Source organism: Festucalex cinctus, chromosome 18 (assembly GCF_051991245.1).
Source record: "Festucalex cinctus isolate MCC-2025b chromosome 18, RoL_Fcin_1.0, whole genome shotgun sequence".
NCBI lineage: Eukaryota > Metazoa > Chordata > Actinopteri > Syngnathiformes > Syngnathidae > Festucalex > Festucalex cinctus.
This window is the reverse complement of record NC_135428.1, coordinates 15,871,366-15,889,703: the sequence shown is the minus strand read 5'-3', so window position 1 is coordinate 15,889,703 and position 18,338 is coordinate 15,871,366. Positions and strand designations below refer to the sequence as shown.

General features: G+C 40.6%; 1 protein-coding gene across 3 annotated transcripts in view; it reads left to right on the top strand.

The window, feature by feature from the left end:
* Nucleotides 1-16,959, top strand: part of jade2 (jade family PHD finger 2) — a 52,465-nt gene extending 35,506 nt beyond the window's left edge. For 2 of the 3 annotated variants that reach the window (XM_077504995.1, XM_077504994.1), the window contains 6 exons: nt 102-437; nt 951-1,115; nt 9,044-9,161; nt 11,470-11,595; nt 12,191-12,336; nt 13,393-16,959. In XM_077504995.1, coding sequence (XP_077361121.1) covers nt 102-437; nt 951-1,115; nt 9,044-9,161; nt 11,470-11,595; nt 12,191-12,336; nt 13,393-14,037 — 1,536 coding nt within the window. In that variant the 3' untranslated portion in view covers nt 14,038-16,959. The remainder of the gene's footprint in view (nt 1-101; nt 438-950; nt 1,116-9,043; nt 9,162-11,469; nt 11,596-12,190; nt 12,337-13,392) is intronic. The other variant, XM_077504996.1, reaches the window with a different exon arrangement.
* Nucleotides 16,960-18,338: the final 1,379 nt, after the last annotated feature.

Genomic DNA, 18,338 nt, shown 5'->3' with positions numbered 1-18,338 from the left:
AAGTCAGCCTTACAAGGTCAGAACTTGGCCAACCATCTTGTGTTTGATGGATTTGACGAAACCCCTGAGGTTCTTTCCTGCTCCTTCTTCGATCCTGGCAGTGTTCGATGCCCTCGTGTATTGTGGCCTTCCACGTGACATGCGCCTTCGACCACGGTCTGGAGATGAGGACCATCCTGGCCGAGAACGACGAGGTCCGCTTCAAGTCCTTCTGTCTGGAGCATAGCTGCGGCGGAGTGGCCCGACCTGAGTGGACGGCCGAGCTCCCGGAGCCCCGGTCGGTACCGTACTCTGTGTCTGAGAGGGCCGAGCGGGACCAGTTGGAGCGGGACAAGGTGAGCCAGCGGAAGCAGAAGCTCCAAGAGCTGGAGGACGAGTTCTACCGACTGGTGGACCCCGGAGAGGTGGCGGAGAATATGGCGCTGCCTGTCACACAGGTACTTTCAGTTTATGTATTGTATTTATTGATCCAAAACGCGTGACAAATAAATTGTGTTTCTGAGGTGGCTGGAAAGGATTTGCTATACAAATAAACGCCCTTCCATCATGGGTTTCGGCTTTGCTGTCCTTCTATTTTGCTGATTTTTTATTTTTTTTTGTACAGTTTTTATAACAATTTTGTTTTGCCGCCAGTTTATTTTGGCTGTAATTCCACTGTCATTCACTAGATGGTGGCACACTATTGTGTAATGGATAGTTTACCACTGTAAATTTGAAAGAAGAATGAAAACAGGAAGTATTTCAAGCTCTGTCTAGTTTTTGCTGAAGATTGCTGAATGTGAAATATTACTGAATCCTGCTTTTTACCTCTACAGAAAGTAATGGCTGTCGGTTCACTTTTAGTGTACATCTTTGGGGTTGATTATTGTTTGTATTAGTTTAAACATTTGTGGGTACCTCTAAAAAACATTAAAAGTACTTTAAATGCTATGAAAACATTCCTCCCTAAGGTGGACTTCCTGTACCAGTTCTGGAAACTGAAAAGGAAGGCCAACTTCAACCAGCCTCTGGTGACTCTCAAACGAGACGAGGTGGACAACCTGGCCCAGCAGGAGCAGGATGTCCTCTACAGACGACTCAAGCTTTTCACGCACCTCCGACAAGACCTGGAGAGGGTGAGTGCGGTGGGAAAAAAAACTCACTTTCATCAGGCAACAATGCATCTCGTAAAGCGGAAAGATTGCTGTCATGGTAGAACCGACATTTACTCGTCTGTGTCTTTCAGACTGAAATCGACAAAACGGGATAATTTTTTTGTGTTTGTAAGGACGCTGCAACTAGAGTGGGAAGCAACTGTAGATCACGCAGACATATCTCATCATCTTAATAACCAAAACTGCGGTGACTGCAAGAACGCACGCGGCTGTGCCGTTTATATAGAACAGTGACAGCAGGGGAAAAAAATGCATCTTCTACAGGCAGCGAAATAGCCTCAGCTGGTTGACTTAAGGAGTGTAGAAGTGGAGATTTACAGTCTTTATCGATCTTTTCTGTAACACTTTCTTACCTCTTATGGTGATAAAGTGCCCAATAGCTCCCCAGAAGGCAGCCAGACTTCAACAAGTGCTCTCCAGTGCCTCCTTTCACGCCGTCGCTAAGATTAACTCCGCTCGGGTTCATCACGGAAACGTCGCCCGCAAGTCAGAATCTATCGATTGGACGCTGCCCTCGCGATCTGAAACTCTCCCGGGGCTCCCCACCGCCCGCTATCGACGCCTTTCACGTTGTTTATCCCGTCAATATGAGACGACGTGACGGCGGTTTGGCGGTCAGGGGTTGAAAATCCTTATGTAAACAACGCTCAGGGATAAATCACAGTGGATCAGCTCGGCGTGTGTGAAAAGGTGGCGAAGGACGTCATGCAAAATGTAACTAATGTTAGCATCAAGCTTTTAAAAGGAAGGCTAGTAGTAGTTTCTCTGATTAACTGGATGAAGAAGAGACTAAATAAGCCTTAAAATATTTTTTACAGAAATTTTTTTATCAATGTTACCCCTAGAATTGAAACATTCTTTCTGTATGTGTACGGTACATGTTTCTCACCAACAGATGCGAAAGTTGCTTGTTTACATTCAAACTTAGCTTGAGTTGATTTATAGAAATAGCGATCACGATCCTAAATAATAAATGAACATTTTCAATATTTAAAAAGAAGCTGGTTAAAGAACAACTTCACAACAAAAATTTTGAAAAATAAACTAGAATTAACCGATAATATCAGTTGATCGCCTTGCCTTGCATGAACAACATTACAGTGAGCCTGTGGAGCTCGCATTAGCATCAAGCTAGTACAAGTGAGGCTAGTTTGTTTTAGTAACTTAAAATTAATTACCATATTTAGGATAATAAGCAGTTTGGAGGATTGATAGATATTTATATTTCCCAAAAAATTGTTTTCCCCGCTTCTTTTATAGGAAAGTAAACAGTGCTAATGTTATCAACGAGCTAGTACAAGGCAAGCAAGGCTCAGTCCCAAGTCCACACGCTCATCATCCTGACAAGTGACAAGATTCAGTTTGTCGTCTTTTCTTCTCTCCGTCCTTCACCTTGCCTTTTTTTTTTTTTTTTTTTGCCCTGAAGAGCATCTGTCAGGATGAAAGTGTTGCATGTCTTGCATTGTGTGTCTCCCTTCTGTGTGCGTGTGTGTTGCCACCAGAGAGGTTTCCAATCAACTCTGATTTGCTGGCAAATTGAAAAATCCCTTCCATTCACCATCCGTGTGTGCGTGTGTGTAAATTTCTCAGGGGCTAATGTCGCCCTGGATTACCTCCCCCACCACCACCTTTTTCCACTCCTGGTCTTTGAAGTGCTGCCAGTGTAACAAATTGCTCCGTGATGTCCCTCAAAGCATCCATGAGCTTTTTCTCCAAGTCGGCATTTGGCTCCCAAGTGCTTGACAACAGTCGTTGCTTCAGTCTTGTAGGTGTTGCTAGCGCACCGGCTAACTGTCAAAACAATTCAAGAAAGGGAGATTACTGTTGCTAATGCTAAAATCAACGCTAGCAATATCTTGTTCGCGTCGGTCTCGTCACAGCTAATGTATGTGATATTTACTGTTGTTATTCATGCCACTGTTAGCTGGATACAATCATTTCCTAACCCCGTATCCGACATGATCATCATTCCTTTTTACAAGCCTTGGGGGAGGGCTACTTTTTTATGATGTATTTTATCCACGGAAAGAAGACTGAGTGGGGAAAGAGAAGCCAGACGACAGTTGAGTTGATTTCTCTGGTGGGTAAACGTATTAGTGAGGCCCATCTCGCGTCTTCATGTCTGCCATCAACTTGTTATGTAACTTGCTCGGGTTCAGGGAGAGGACGAGGAAAAAAAAAAGCAATGACTCAGCCTCCTCTCATACACAAATACAGTGAAACAACTCACAAGAGTGCAGTGGAGCTGCTGGGCGGTCCGCAGACGGGTGTTGGATTGGCATCAGCGTGGCTCCCAGCATGCAACACTGTTCCAGACGCTATATTACCCCTCCCATGTGCTTTTACTACATTAAAATGATTAAAACACACTTAGACTTATTACTATCGTATCACTAGCAAGGTTAAAAAATATATAATATTGGCGCCAGACCACATTGAGTTGAATCTCAAATTAAAGCCCTGCATGAGAGCTTTTCGGATCTGTAATTATTTTGTCAGCAGCCTCTCATATGATGAAATAGTAACCATAAAAAGTGTTGTTGTTGAATGCTTTCGCTTTTCATGTTGATCTGCACCAAAATTCTTTATATTTACTATTTCATTATTATTCCTTGGGGTCTTGTGACATGTTAAACCTTCTACGTTTCTTAATACATTCAAACCATTGCAACTTGAAAATAGTTACAAATTTCAGAACATCTTAGGAAACTATATTTCCACATTTCCCAAAGTCCTACTTTTCTCACGAATGTGCAATTTTCATAAAAAACTAGTCCCATTAAAGTGAATGAGTCTTTTTTAGAAATTCAACTCACTTTTCCGCATTTCTCAGAATATTCACAACATTCAGGACACCTTGAGAACCATTTTCCACATCCCCAAAATTGACAAAGTTCCCAAATGAATGGATTAAGAAAAAATGTTTAAAAAAAAAGGGTTTACGTCTCAAATTTAACATTTTTAATTAATTCAGTTCAATTCTGTGTCAGCACTTCAGCATTCACACTCGATATTCCTCCAGAAATGACATTCTCCAGTTAGTATTCGTTCTGTCCTCAGGCACATTAAGCTGTAGTATGATAATAAGGTGAGCCTGTAGCGCGCGTATAACATCTTTTATTCAGCCTCTCTTCCCTCTGCCCTACTTCCCACATGTTGTACTGCAGCACGTCTACACTGTACTGTAATGGTAACCCTCATCAATTTCTTTCACCTGTTTTTTTTTTTCTCCCTCCTCCTCCTTCCTGTCACCATCCCGCTAGCTGCCCCTCTGATACCACAATGAAATAAATATGAGGCTTGCGTATAAATATTTATTGCCGCTTGTGTGTTTCCACGGCCTCGGCGGAGATAAATAATTCACGGCCAGTCAAACCCTAAATTCGCACAGCTTTGATAAAACAAAGGGGGGCTGGAGGGACACATATGCACACGCATGTCACTGCGCACATGCTAGGAAGTGCACGGGTTTGACACGGATAGCGTGTCGCTATGCCACAGCCGCGTGTAAACATGCACGGAATGAAATGTGCACAGTCAAACCTGCCGCCTTGAGCGTTTTCCCGTAAGTGTGTGATGCCAAAGTTGTGACAGATACTTACAGGCTTTTTTTTTTTTACATGCGTGTCAGAGTTGAACTTCAAAGTGTTTATGTGTCTCAGTTATACAAAATCTGCTTTTATCTCCAGTAAATGTCAAAGTTGCGCATCAGTCACTACAGTGGACAGCAATTTACCGTTATTGCCGTTGTTTTTCTTTCTTTTCTTTCCCGGCACAAAACAAGATAAAAAACAAAACAAAACAATAAACCAGTCACAACAACAGCGTCAGCTGCCAAATTGTTATTTCAATAAAAGCCTTGCGGAGGCCTGCACTGTCACACGTCGCTGCATCACTCACTGTAATTCACTTTGCTGCACAAATGTCACCAAAAGAAAACAAAACAACAAAATCTCCTTCAGCTGACTTTCCTTTTGAAAAGTCAGCAGAGTAAATTCCAACGAGGTGTGTTCTGCATTGAGACTCCGTTTCAATGCAGATGTTTGTTTAATGGGCGTCTAAGTGGTTATGTATGGCTTTTGCGTGGTGGCTTTGTGACTCAGGTCTGATCCAACAAGTGACGAATGACTTGTTGATGTTCTCGTTGGCTCCGTTGGGAGCATTCCATCTTTGTATAAACGCCGGCTGTCCGTGCGGTGATAGCGGGCCAATTAGAGATCAATAGCGGTGATATTTAGATGGTTCAGGGGCCAGCGTACATGGTCGATTGGGCCTGGCGTTGAGTTTCAAGGTTGTCTCGTTTGCGAGGTTCAGATGTGGTAGCAATTGGACAAAATCTGTAGAATGAGTTTGCTTTTGAAGGACCTTTTGGAAATGCCAGAGCTGGCAGACTTTCTGTGGATTTTGGGGGATGCTTTCTTGAGAGGCTATATGGGTCTACTCGTGATAGACATGACTACTAGGGGTGTGAATTGCCTAGTACCTGACGATTCGATTCGTATCACGATTCACAGGTCACGATTCGATTCGATACCGATTAATCCCGATACGAATGGTCACGATTCGATACCGATTAATCCCGATACGAATTTATAAGTCGATTGTTGCGATTTTTTTTCATTCATATTTAGAAAATACTAATCAGTAAGCTTGTAGAGTGTAAGATTTATATGAAAATGTATTATTTATTTATCTGAAATTTCAGTCTTATAGAGGTTGTAATCTGTTTCATGTTTGAACAGCATTAAAATAAAAATATTAAGGCTTAATGTGCCGTTCATATAACATTCTTCCATGCTCAAGGTGTGAATCCTAAAAAAAAAAAAAAAAAAAAAAAAAAAAAATCGATTCTGCCGATTATTGAATCGATTCGAGAATCGCGCGATGTAGTATCGCGATATATCGCCGAATCGATTTTTTTTAACAACCCTAATGACTACCAAATTTTGTGTTGCTAAGGTAAACTGGCTTCGGGCCATGGTGTTTTGTTTTGTTTTGTTTTGTTTTGTTTTGTTTTGTTTTGTTTTGTTTTGTTTTGTTTTGTTTTGTTTTGTTTTTTGTTTTGTTTTGTTTTGTTTTGTTTTGTTTTGTTTTGTTTTGTTTTGTTTTGTTTTGTTTTGTTTTGTTTTGTTTTGTTTTGTTTTGTTTTGTTTTGTTTTTTGTTTTGTTTTCTCAATAAATATTTTATGAAAGGCTCCTGGAAATTGCCAAAATGAAACAAAAATGTCAGCTTCAAACCAAAAGACGTTTTGTGTGTTTTTAGGCATGACTTTCTGAGACTTTTTGGTGGGTCTGTTCGTGATAGACATGCCTCCCAAATGTTATGTGGCTATGGGAAACTGGCTTTGGGGCTGAATTTTCAAAAAAAAAATGTTCATAGCAATCAGATTCAGGATTACTCTCGAGGACAAATTTACATTTGAAGGATCTATGGAAAAGGGCAAAATGGCCGCCTCGAAACAATATGGTCTCTAGAGTTTTTGTTTTGTTGTTTTTTTAATCTACTCAGGATTGACGTGCCTGCCAAATGTCATGTTCCTAAGGGAAGCTAACTTTGAAGGCAAACTTTGCGAAAAATGCAATTGAATAAGATGAATACTTCTAAAATGGCCACTTCAAAACAAAATGGCAGACTTCCTGTGGCTTTTCAGTTTGCTTCTTGAGCCTTTTTTTGTGTGCTTGCTGATGATAGCCATCCATTAAATTTAGAGTTCCTAACTGATACTGTCTTCAGGGGCTGAAATATTCGAAAAATTACTGTTTGATATGCAGAGAATGAGTGAGGAGGAAGTTGAAAAGTAAACAAACAATTGCCCCCCTCACCCCCTGTTATGTATCCTGTTTTGCTGAATAACACACACACAGATTAGCAGCCTAATCAATGACAGGTTCCGCACATTGTGTCCCGGTTGAGAAGCTATTTTTATCCGTAGCGCGCTCACTCGCTCGCTCGCGGGGATAGAACGGGCCAGATAGGCCGAGCAGACCAATCAATCAAGATCAACAGATAAACAGTCAGCCTGCACACACACACCCACACACACACCCACACACACACACACACACACACACACACACACACAGATGTGGTCAGAGACACATAATAATCACGTTAGCGTCGTACAATGTAGCTGGCCGGTGTCCAGTTTTTGGTGCGTTAGCTGCAAGTGTTCTGGCCGGCATCCAGAGCTCAGAATGGACAAGTTTAGCATTTAAGTGCTACAGTTTCAAAGCTAACTTTAAAGCAGTGTTCCGCAATCTTTAATGCGCTAAAGCATATACTATATTACCTATAGATCATTTTAGCATGTACACAATCATGAACACATGAGCTAAACGACTGTTGAATAGCTAAAACAAACTTCTGAGCGTCCATTGAGACCCATCTATCGTATTAGCTAGCATACTAGCCTAAGTAACTCGCTACGCTAGCACAAACTGATGTACATGTTTTAAGTTAGTAACTCATTTTGGCATTTACACAGAATATTAAATGTTAAAGAATAAAGGCAAATTAGAACTGCAAAATACACTACATGGGCTAGTGGGGTTAAATTGCTAACTAGTGGACGAGTCGACTTCACGACTCAGCTAGCTTGTCCTTGGCTATATCCTCCTGACTACCAGCAATTCAAATGTGTCCTCTGTAGTGGACCTTTTTAAACCTGAATATCTCCCACCCAGTGCATACGATTAAGTTGACTCCTTTTGTGCTATAGAGGACATTCAGAGCTTTCCAATGATACCAAATGTGTAGGGGTGGGGCTTCCCTCAGTGCAAGCACTTTTTAGGGAAGAGGAATACTAAGTGTACAGTCTTCCCTCGCTATAACGCGGTTCACTTTTCGCGGTCTCGCTGGATCGCAGATTTTTTTTTAAGTGCAATTTTGCATATTTTTTTGCAGTAATATAACCATTTTATAAAATTTATGAAGTTTTGAACATTATCAATGTTTGAACAAGAGAGAAATGTGAGAACATGTAAATGCCTCAATGAGAAAAGTGTCTAAATTGTGTGGTAGGGGATTTTAGAGCCTTAAAACATTTATAAGAATTGTAAAACATAAAGCTAACTACTTCGCGGATTTCATTTATTGCGGGTATTTTTTGGAACCTAACCCCAGCGGAAAACGAGGGAACACTGTATAACACTTTTTATTGAAGAAATTTAGGCTTTAAATGTTGTTAGCATGTTTTCTATAAGACTTTTAAGAACACATTAAAGTATTGTTTGAATTATTTTAACTGTATTTGAGCCGAGCATTTAAATTTTAAAAAATGTCCTCTGTAGTGGACACATCATAGTTTAACTCATTCACTGCCAGTCATTATAAAAAAAATTTACATTTCCAATACTCACGTGATATTACATTCAATAATTATATATAAACCGAATCTACCAAATAACAGAATAGACTCCCTACTTTTTGTCCCGTCACGTTCTTTTATAATTGACAGCAGAAAAATGTAGGTTTGCCAAAATACAGCCATTTCTCCCATGGACGCTGAAACTGTGTTTATTTCCTATAAAATGGGGCTATGATGTCATCTACCGGTGGTTTGGCATCAGTAAAGTTGTTTCCAAGTTTGATATTTACAGTGGAGCATGCTCAGATTCGCCCCCATTTAGCACCGCTCTAAAAAATACAATTGACAAGTATACTTGTCAAAGGCAGTGAATGTTAAAAATAAAAACTTTTTTTTTTTTTTCAAAAATTTCTTTTGCAGTATTCCAATTACTTCTCAAAGATTGAGGAATATCAAAATAAACATGATTGGACAATATTTTTTTCCCTGGTAGTCAGGAGGATATGGGCCGATTCTAATTCTTAGAGCAAGCTGATTGCCATTTCCCCATTTTCTTATGATGTTGTATTCGTCTGCTCCCAGGTGCGTAACCTGTGCTACATGGTGACGCGGCGAGAGAAGATGAAGCACAGCCTGTGCGACCTTCAGGAGAAGATCTTCCACCTGCAGATACAGCTACTGGAAGAGGACATGGCCGGAGGTAAACAGCACATACGTTTCACATACTTAGGCATCTGTCTTTGTGGTGTACCACAGGGTTGCCTTCTAAGTCCCCTACATTTTAATTCCCCTTTTTTTTTCATTTCACATTTTTTACTTCGTTGTTGCGCCAGTAACAAAGCAAAGTTTTTAGCTTAAGCCATGATCATCACAATACTATTAAATAAACAGCTTTTTCACTGTCTACACTTTTTTTTAAATGGAACCTACTGTAATAAATGAACTTTTTACAATATTCTAATGCATTGAGATGCACCAACTCCAGACAAGAGCCTTATTGAAATTTTTGGAGTGGTACCCGACATAAAATGGCCACTATCATCTGACAGTTTTCTTGGACACATACGCAAGAGTATGAGTATTGTTATGCAGGAAGTGCAGTACATTTACATTCCAACTGTGACGAGCTGACAGCAGTTAGTTTTGGCCTCTCTGATCTGCTCTCGCCTGGTGAGCGTGCGTGTGCGTGCACAAATGTGTGTGTGCGTGCGTGCGTGAGTGTGTGTGTGAGTGTTGAACGATGACAAAGGCAGGCGAAATGAGGAAGAAGATGGGCGGGAAGGTTTATGGGATGGCAGTCCGAGTAAAGATAAGAGATGGGTTGGGAGGGAGGTAAGGCGAGGGGCTGGAGGGAGTGAGGAAGAAAAGCTAATGAGCTCAGGTACGAAGTAGGACACCACATATACACACGCTTTATGCTGCAGTTGAGTGCATCTGGAAAGCGAGGTCATTAATCACTCTGCATAACGTATATCTCCCGCATAGCGAGAGAGAGGTGAGAGGTCCTTACAAGCATAAATAATAAGAATTAAAGCTGCTGCGAGTATACAGTTTGAAAGAAAGCAAAGTGTCAGCAGGGGAAGTCATGCATGAACGAAATGGCAAAAATGTTCTTGAAAATGGCTGCTTCATGCCCAAGTAATATTAAAGAAGCATTTTATGAAAGGCCGCTGGGAATGGCCAAAATTAGACTAAAATGTCATCTTCAAACTAAAATGACAGACTTCTTGTGTGTATTTAGGCATGAGTTCCTCAGAATTTTTTGTGGGTTTACTCATGATAGACATGCCGACCAAATTTCATGTGGCTAAGTGAAACAGGTGTCAGAGGCTGATTTTTTTTATTTTTATTTTTTATTTTTTGGAAGAAGCATTTTATGACCGGTCGCTGGGAATGGCGAAAATGACACTGAAATGTCATCTTCAAACTAAAATGGCAGACTTCTTGTGTGTTTTTAGGCATGACCTGAGACATTTTTTGTGGGTCTACTCGTGATAGACATGCCTACCAAATTTCATGTTGCTAAGTGAAACAGCCTTCGGGGGCTGAATTTTTTTCATTTTATTTTATTTTTTATTTAAAAAAAAAAAAAGCATTTTATGAAATGGCTAAAATGAGCCTAAATTGTCATCTTCAAACCAAAACGTCAAATCTCCTTCCACTTTCAAAGCATGGTTACTTAAGACTTTTTTTTGTGGCTCTACTCATGATCAACATGAGTCCCAAATGTTGTGTTGCTAAATGAAACCGACTTTGGAGTGTGGATTTTCAAAAGTAGCCCAGGGGCACGACTATAGGCGGTCACGCCCTGTGAGCCTTACCAAAAGTACATTTTCACCAGGATGAACACGCCTGCAAATTTTTGAGTAGAGGAAAGCCCTCAAAATTGTGATTTATATATCCTAAGATAAGAGAACCGTCGCACCGCTTGCTCCGGCTTTAAATAATGCACATAAAAAGCTTGTAAAACGGTGTTTTAAAGCACTGCTGATGTAGTTGGATGTGTGTGCAGATTACAAACTGCAGGTGGGGTGGGGGGGAGAATCTTCCGCTCTTGTCCTTGAAAACCCCAAAAGATGACAACCCCCACCCCCCACCCCTTCCCCTTTTGTGTTCAACGCACACAAAAGAAAAAAATCAGATTAGGGAAATTAAAAGAACGAGAAAATGGGGAGCATATTGACAAAATTCAGTTGCGGGAGATTACATCCTATCACAATAGAGAAAAATAAAAAAAGATGTCTTTGGACTTGATGAAGCAGCATGGGCTCAATGTTGTTTGCACCATACACTCTGATAGTAGTCACCAAATTACTTTATTTTTATTTTTTTTTGTCTTAAATCACGCTTTCTGTTATGGAGGACCATACTTGTGCATCTGCTCAAGGGTAATAAAAAGAATGACTAGCGTTAGCCTAAAATGCTAACATAATGTTGCATCATCGAGGAAAAAACTAACTAAATTCTATGATATATAACATAGAGTATACAATTGTGTCTCCCCGCAGAGAAAGTCCAGAAGGAAGGAGGAAAGAGTAAGCAGAGTGCAGGGAAGGAGAGCAGGACGAAGAGTAGTCCTGACAAGAGAAAGGAGAGATGGAAGTCAGACAGTGGCTCGCTGCTTAAAGAGATAGGTACACCACTGAATTATTTTTTATTATTACCATTATTGGCCTTGGGTACTTTGCTCTGGAGCGCTCATAAATATAAATCTGGATGCTCCAAACAGGCCTGGGCACAGGAACTCTCATTCAACATTTTTTTTTAAAGAACCACACTTTGTGCGGCTGTTGGTGCACTTGCTTTCGAGTGCTTGTAATTTCACAAAAGGGAAGAAAAAGAACCAGACTTTGGGGACCTCTCAAAACAAAAACATAATATTCTGTCGATTTTTCATTCATTTCTGATTTGTCCCCATGTACTGTTGTGTAAAAAAAAAAATCATGCGTCACATCATTTCCACGGCGGTGTGTTTACTTTCCTGCTCCTTTTTTTCGTCTCCCTCGCTTCTCCTGCAGAGGCATGCTGCGTCATGGAAACAAATGTATGTGTTTATGTGCATGCACTTGTGTGGAGGCTCGGTGGTTGTCACAGCCACCCAAACAGCACCTCCTGCTGTCCTACTTGGCACATCATTCATGATGATTTCAACCACACTTTTTTTTTCCCTTTTTTTTTTTTTTTTTTTTTTTTTTTTTTTATTAAATAAGAAATGTTTTGTCTGTGTAGGTTTGTCCAAGTCTTTCCCTTTGGACAACTCGTTGTTCGACAGCTGGCTGGCTCAGTCTGTGCAGATCACGGCCGACGACATGCTCAGCAAGTGGGCTTTGGCTTCACAGCACCGGGACAAGAGCGGCACTCTGCTCTCCGACCAGGTAACAGTCCAGAACGATCCTGAAAAATACTTCTCAAATGTGGTGGGCCAAAAATGCCAAAATTTAAATAAATAAATAGATAAATAAATAAGTGGAAATAAAAATGTACATTAAAAATATAATTCAAAAATGTAATTACAAAAAAATAAATATAAAGGAAAAAAAACAAATATATATATATATATATATATATATATATATATAATTTATTTATTTTATTTATTTATTTATTATTATTAATCATAAATTTTTATATCTGTTGTAAATGTATAATAAAATGTTTTTAAATTTTTTTTCCATGAAGTTTTCATACTTTTGTTAACAAATGCGGGGAAAATGTTAAACTAATAGAAATATGGCTGCATCTTTTAGTCATCGATACAGTAATTTCATAATAATTTATAAAAATGTAGTTAAAATGACAAACGTGTACTGTACTGTAAAAAAAAAAAAGTGATATTGATTTGTTTTGAGGTCATATTTCTGCCACTAGATGGCATAATTGCATTTGTAAGACGGTGACAGCTCAGTGCATTTTTCATATTAAGAGCTATCTAATCTTTAACATGAAGTAACTTGTGAAATTCTATGCATTTTTAAAATTGCAAAATACAACTTGGCCCAAGTCTCCACAAATATATGCATTATTATTTTATTAAGACTGCTTTTTTGACATGGACCTCTTTGCTGCGTTGTGACTGGAATTCACCAGTACAGGCTTTCCAAGTAATGGGCGGTCATTAATCCACAGGTTAAAAAAAAATAAATAGAGGTGGTAAAGGAACTTTAAATTAACTCAAAATAAACACTAATTTTGACACCCCTATTATTTATTTTTTTATTCAGGCATTTTTGGTCCTCCTTACTCAAAAGCCATAAAATCAACCAAAAACAATTAATTCCCCTAAGCCAGGTTCCCTTAGAACCTAAAATTTGGTCAGCTTGTCTAACACGAATAGACCCACCAAAAAGTCGGAAGCAGCCATGCCAGAAAAGACACAGGCAAGTCTGCTGTCACATTTTACGGCGACGCTAAACGTCCCGGTTGTCCCGCAGCTCCTGCAGGATGAGGAGAGCTTGCTCAACCTGATGATGGAAAACTCCATGGCGTCCACGTGGAAGACGCCCCAGCTGGGTCGCAAAACCCGAGGCAGCTGCAAGCCCCGCCCCCGCGGGCACACGCCGGCCACCGGCACCACCACGCCGCCGTCGCCACGGACGCTCCTGTCCGTCGGCTCGGGGTCCGCCGTCAAGGCCGCGTGGACGGGCGGCGGGGCGGAGGAAAAGCAGGGCTCCCGCAAGGGGTCCCGGGTTTCCTCCAGGGTCCTACACAGCCACCACCTGCACCGTCACCATACCAGGAGTTCCGACCTGCAGCCCACCATCTCCAAAATGGACTCTTGCCACATCTCGGAGGACGGCGGACCATGGGGCAGCAACGGCGTCACGCCGAGGCCGCCGCCCGCCGTGCCGTCCCCGCGGCTACGCATGTCCCGCCAGGTTAAGTCCCGAGGGCGGGGCGGCGGTGGCGGGGCGGCGTCCGAGGCAAAGGACCAGCGTTTGCTCCGCGGCGACGGATACTTCTCCGACGGCGAGCAAAGCGACTTGGACACGCGTCCCGGCGGAGCGCGCAAGCTCCGCCTGGCGCAGTTGCATTCCGGGAACGAGGACCTGCTGAGACGGAGCGTCATGGCGTCCTAAGGACACTGAACGCACCGCAGACAGGCTAGCTGTCGCTAGTCCAACTCGCTCCAGCTGTGCCCCCCGAGCATTCTTTGAATGTAGCCACTAGCCTCCTCGCGTCTCACCGCTAAGTTCTGAACGGAAATAGGAAACAGACGTCCGTTTTTTTTAGACTTTGTGGTCTTATTCTTTGGGGCATTCTTCTAAATATCTTTACCGAGGCTGGTTTCAGGGTCTTCTTTGAATAGCAGGTGGTGTCGGAAAGCACAACTAGCGAGCTAGTAGCGTTATTAGCACTGGCTGGTTTACGAGGAAAAAAAACAAAATGGTTGTTCATTTTCACATAGAAGAGCAATTGGAGTTTGGAAAAAGAACGTACAAAAATATTCTTCCTTATTCAAAATTCCATTTGTTTGCCTGGAATAAACTCTGTGCCTTCTGTCGCAAACCCCCCCCCCCCCCCACCCCCCTCCAAAAGCTAAACAATCACCAACCAATCAGCCGTCGCCCAATCAATGCGAATGTTGTCACCTTAATCATTTTTGCGAGTGCCTGAACGAAGGATGTGCGGACAACGATTTGCCATTTTTCACGCACTTCCATCAAAGGGGTGTGTTTTCAACATTGTGCAGTGCCAGTTAACAGCCTCTAGAGGGCCGCATTTAGCACGTCTGACTTCCCGTTCCATTGACTCTAGCCAGCAGACTACGTTGGCTAGGCCAACGAGGCTTAAACTCCCGTCGACAAAGTTTGTCCGACAATTTGTGCGTTTAAAAAAAAAAAAAAAAAGACTTTTGCTGTTTTTGTACTGAAAGGACGTCTGTGGTTATCTCAGGGGTTTTACGAAAAATGGTTAAAAATGTCTCTTAACTCGACCAATGTTTTATTTTTATTTTTTGCATAGAAATTAAAAGATTCCGCGAGCAACTGCTAACGTATCTATATGAATAAATATATATCTATATAAAGAAAGCTATGTTGAGAAACTTCCACGTTTGGACGACTACTGAGCACTCGGTGCGGTCACATGACCGTAATACCGGGACCAATCAGCTGCGTGGACCCGATTTTTACTTAGTGTATTTTTTTTTTATTTTTTTTTTTTTTTGTCATTTTGCTAATCTGATACGATGTAATCGTAGCGTTGATGCTGAACTGATCACACAAGCAGGTTTGGTGTAACAGGGTTTGAATAAGCGAACACCTATAGAGTATGTGCTCCGGACGCTCCCCATATGCATTCCAATTGTGTTCCTGAAGATCCTGAATGCGTTGCTGCCGCTCCCGTATGCGCTCCTGACACTCCCGTATGCGCTCCTGACACTCCCGTAAGTGTTCCTGAAGCTCACGTATCCGTTCCAGACGCTCCCGTATGCGTCCCTGCAGCTCCTGTGTGCATTCCTGACGCTCCCGTATGCGCACCCGGCACTCCTCTATGCGCTCCTTCAAAGAGAAAGCTATTGTTAATAATACTGTTACTGCTAGCAATGAGAATGACAACCTTTGACGTTTTATGTGTTCCTTCCAAGTAGACGGCAAAGGTCGTATAGTACATAGTAGTGAGGCGGCGCGGTGGCGTAGGCGGTAAGTTCGACTCGAGTTCTACCCACTGCGGCATCCTCCTTAGTGTACACAAACCGCTATCATATAATATTTACAGTGTGGCGATCACGCCCTCTCCTTCTTAGCAACGTAGCTTCCTAGCCAAATGTAGACAAGTGGGTCTTTGCCCCGTGTCGAGTAGATGCTAAGCTAAGTGTCGTGCGCTACTTTGGACTTGCTGTTGGCTTTGAAGTTTAGATCATATTCAGATCTTATTTTCCATTCTTTAATCTTCACGTATTTTTCCTCTCAAGGAACTCTGGTCATGTGACATTTGTTTAAAAAAACAAAAAAACAAACAAACAAAAAAACGGAAATCTCAGACCACATGAAAACATATTGAACTGGTAGCACTGTAGCCTGAAACCCAAAGAAAGTTATTTGTGGAACAGACATGTCAATGGTGAAAGAGGGTAAAAAAAACAAAAAAAAACGTGGACTGATAAATGAATTGATGACACTTCTGATTATATAATTTCAGCTTTGCCCAGTCGTCAGTCGCATTTCACAACAAACGCCGCTCCCAGGTTCAAACGCTAACTTCCATTACGAGATTTTTTTTTTTTCCCCAAACAACCGATCTCAAGTTGGCGACTCGCTCATGCCCCCTAGAGACACAAAGTGGTATTACAATTTCATTTGCCTTTGACTTTTGCATCATTTTACCTTTAATCAACAACATTGTTCAGGTTTTAAAACAACGAATTCCGTGCGTTTTTTAGAATAAGAGTGCTTTTACACTAGCACCTTTTAGTTTGCTTCAATCCAGTTGGTTTCCCCCCTCGGTCCAGTTCAGCAACATTAGCAATACCGCCAGCAGCTAGCACAAAAACCAAGACCAGGAAGTAGACTGAACGGGCACGTCTTGGGTTTAGCATGTTAGCATGTCGTCAAACATACATGTTATCTTATTTGTTTTGTTTTGTTGAGGAAAGAGGACAATACGTATTTGGCTATTTGCTGGCATAATTTAGCCAAGTTGTTTAAAAAAAAAAAAAAAAAAAAACGTTTGAAAATGCACTTTTTGTTAACATTCTGTGACCAGTCAGAGAAGAGAGTGGTGTCATGATGTGTCATAGTACACTCAGAATGTTTATGAACCGGACCCTGGGGGCTCGTGGACCAAGTTTACAAACCCATTGACTGATTCTGATTAGAAAAAAAGACAACTTGACGTGTGAGAGCACCTCAACTAAACACTTATAGCAGCACTTAACCCTCCTGTTACGTTTGTTTTTCAGGAAAAGGGATATTGTTCCTGGGTCATTTTGACCCAGGGCGTATTTAATTATTCATAAGCGTCAAACCAATGAGGGGGAGGGGGGAAATTTTGACTTTTTTATTTTTATTTTATTTTTTTAGTTTCAGTCTTAGAATGGGTCCGTTTGACCCTGGCCATATTTAATGTTCCAAAGGTGTCCGGAATGAATAAAATTCCAACAAACATCATTTAAAAGCTAATTTTAATATATATTTTTTAATTTGATTGATTTTTAAATGGGTCAATTTGACCCAAGCCTATTTAATGATGCCAATGTGTCTACTAAAATTAAATTTGTATTTATTTATTTTTTTTGTATTGGCTTGATCTTTTTAATGGGTCATTTTGACCCAGGCCAAAATCAAAAGTGGCTGTAATTCTCAACAAATATTGTTTAAAAGCTGCTTTTAATTATTTTTGTTGTATTTCCTTGATTTTAAAATGGGTCATTTTGACCCCAGAGTATTTTTAATTATCCAAATGTGTCAAAAATGAAAGAAAAAAAATTCCCAACAAATGTTGTTTAACACCAACTATAACTTTTTATAGTTGGATTTGCTTGATTTGTGGGTCATATTGACCCAAGCCACTAAAACTTTTAATGATTCTCAAGTTTCAGAAACGGAATAAGTCCCAATAAACATTGCTTCAAAATACTTGTAACTCTTTTTTTTTAATTTATGTATTGCATTTATTTGACTTTCTAATCCCAATAGACATAATTTTAGAAAATACTTTTTCCTTTGAATTGTATTTCTTTACCTTTAAATTGGGTCATTTTGACCCAGAGTCATGTCTTATGATCCTAAAATGTCAGAAACGGAAGCATTGCATTAACAAATATTTGAAATTGTATTTGTTGATAATACTTAAGCCAAGCAGAAGAAGTTTCATAGCGAAAGCTATATTTTGATTGTATTTGTCAAACTTTAAAATCGGTCAATTTGACCCGGAACATAACAGGAGGGTTTTGATGTTTTCTAAGCACTTATTGACTTAAATCAAGCAGAGTTTCTCTTTGTCTTTCATTGAAAGCATCATCTTCACCAGCACCAGATTTAGTCCAGATTGCGTTTAGACTGGGTGTGAATCAGGCTCAGAATCGGACTCTTCCTCTTCAAAAGAAAGAAAGAAAATCAATCCTCTGCTGCATCAAAAGCTTCTCTCGTTCAACACGTGAATATGAATGTCGCAGGGGTTTTATCCTTCTGTCTTCTTTTTGTTTCGAAAGAATGTTGTGCCATTTGTGAATAGCAAAGAGAACTATTGAACATATATGAAAAGAAGAAAAAGAGCTATTTTAAATTATTTTTTATTTTTCTCTGGCTTTTTTTGCTATATTTATTTTCTTGTATTAGAACATTCTTTGTAGGAGGGAGGGACAACTTTAAAAAACAAACAAACAAACGTGTATTTTTCCTTAGCGCGAGAAGCCTATTTTCTTCCTTTTTGTACA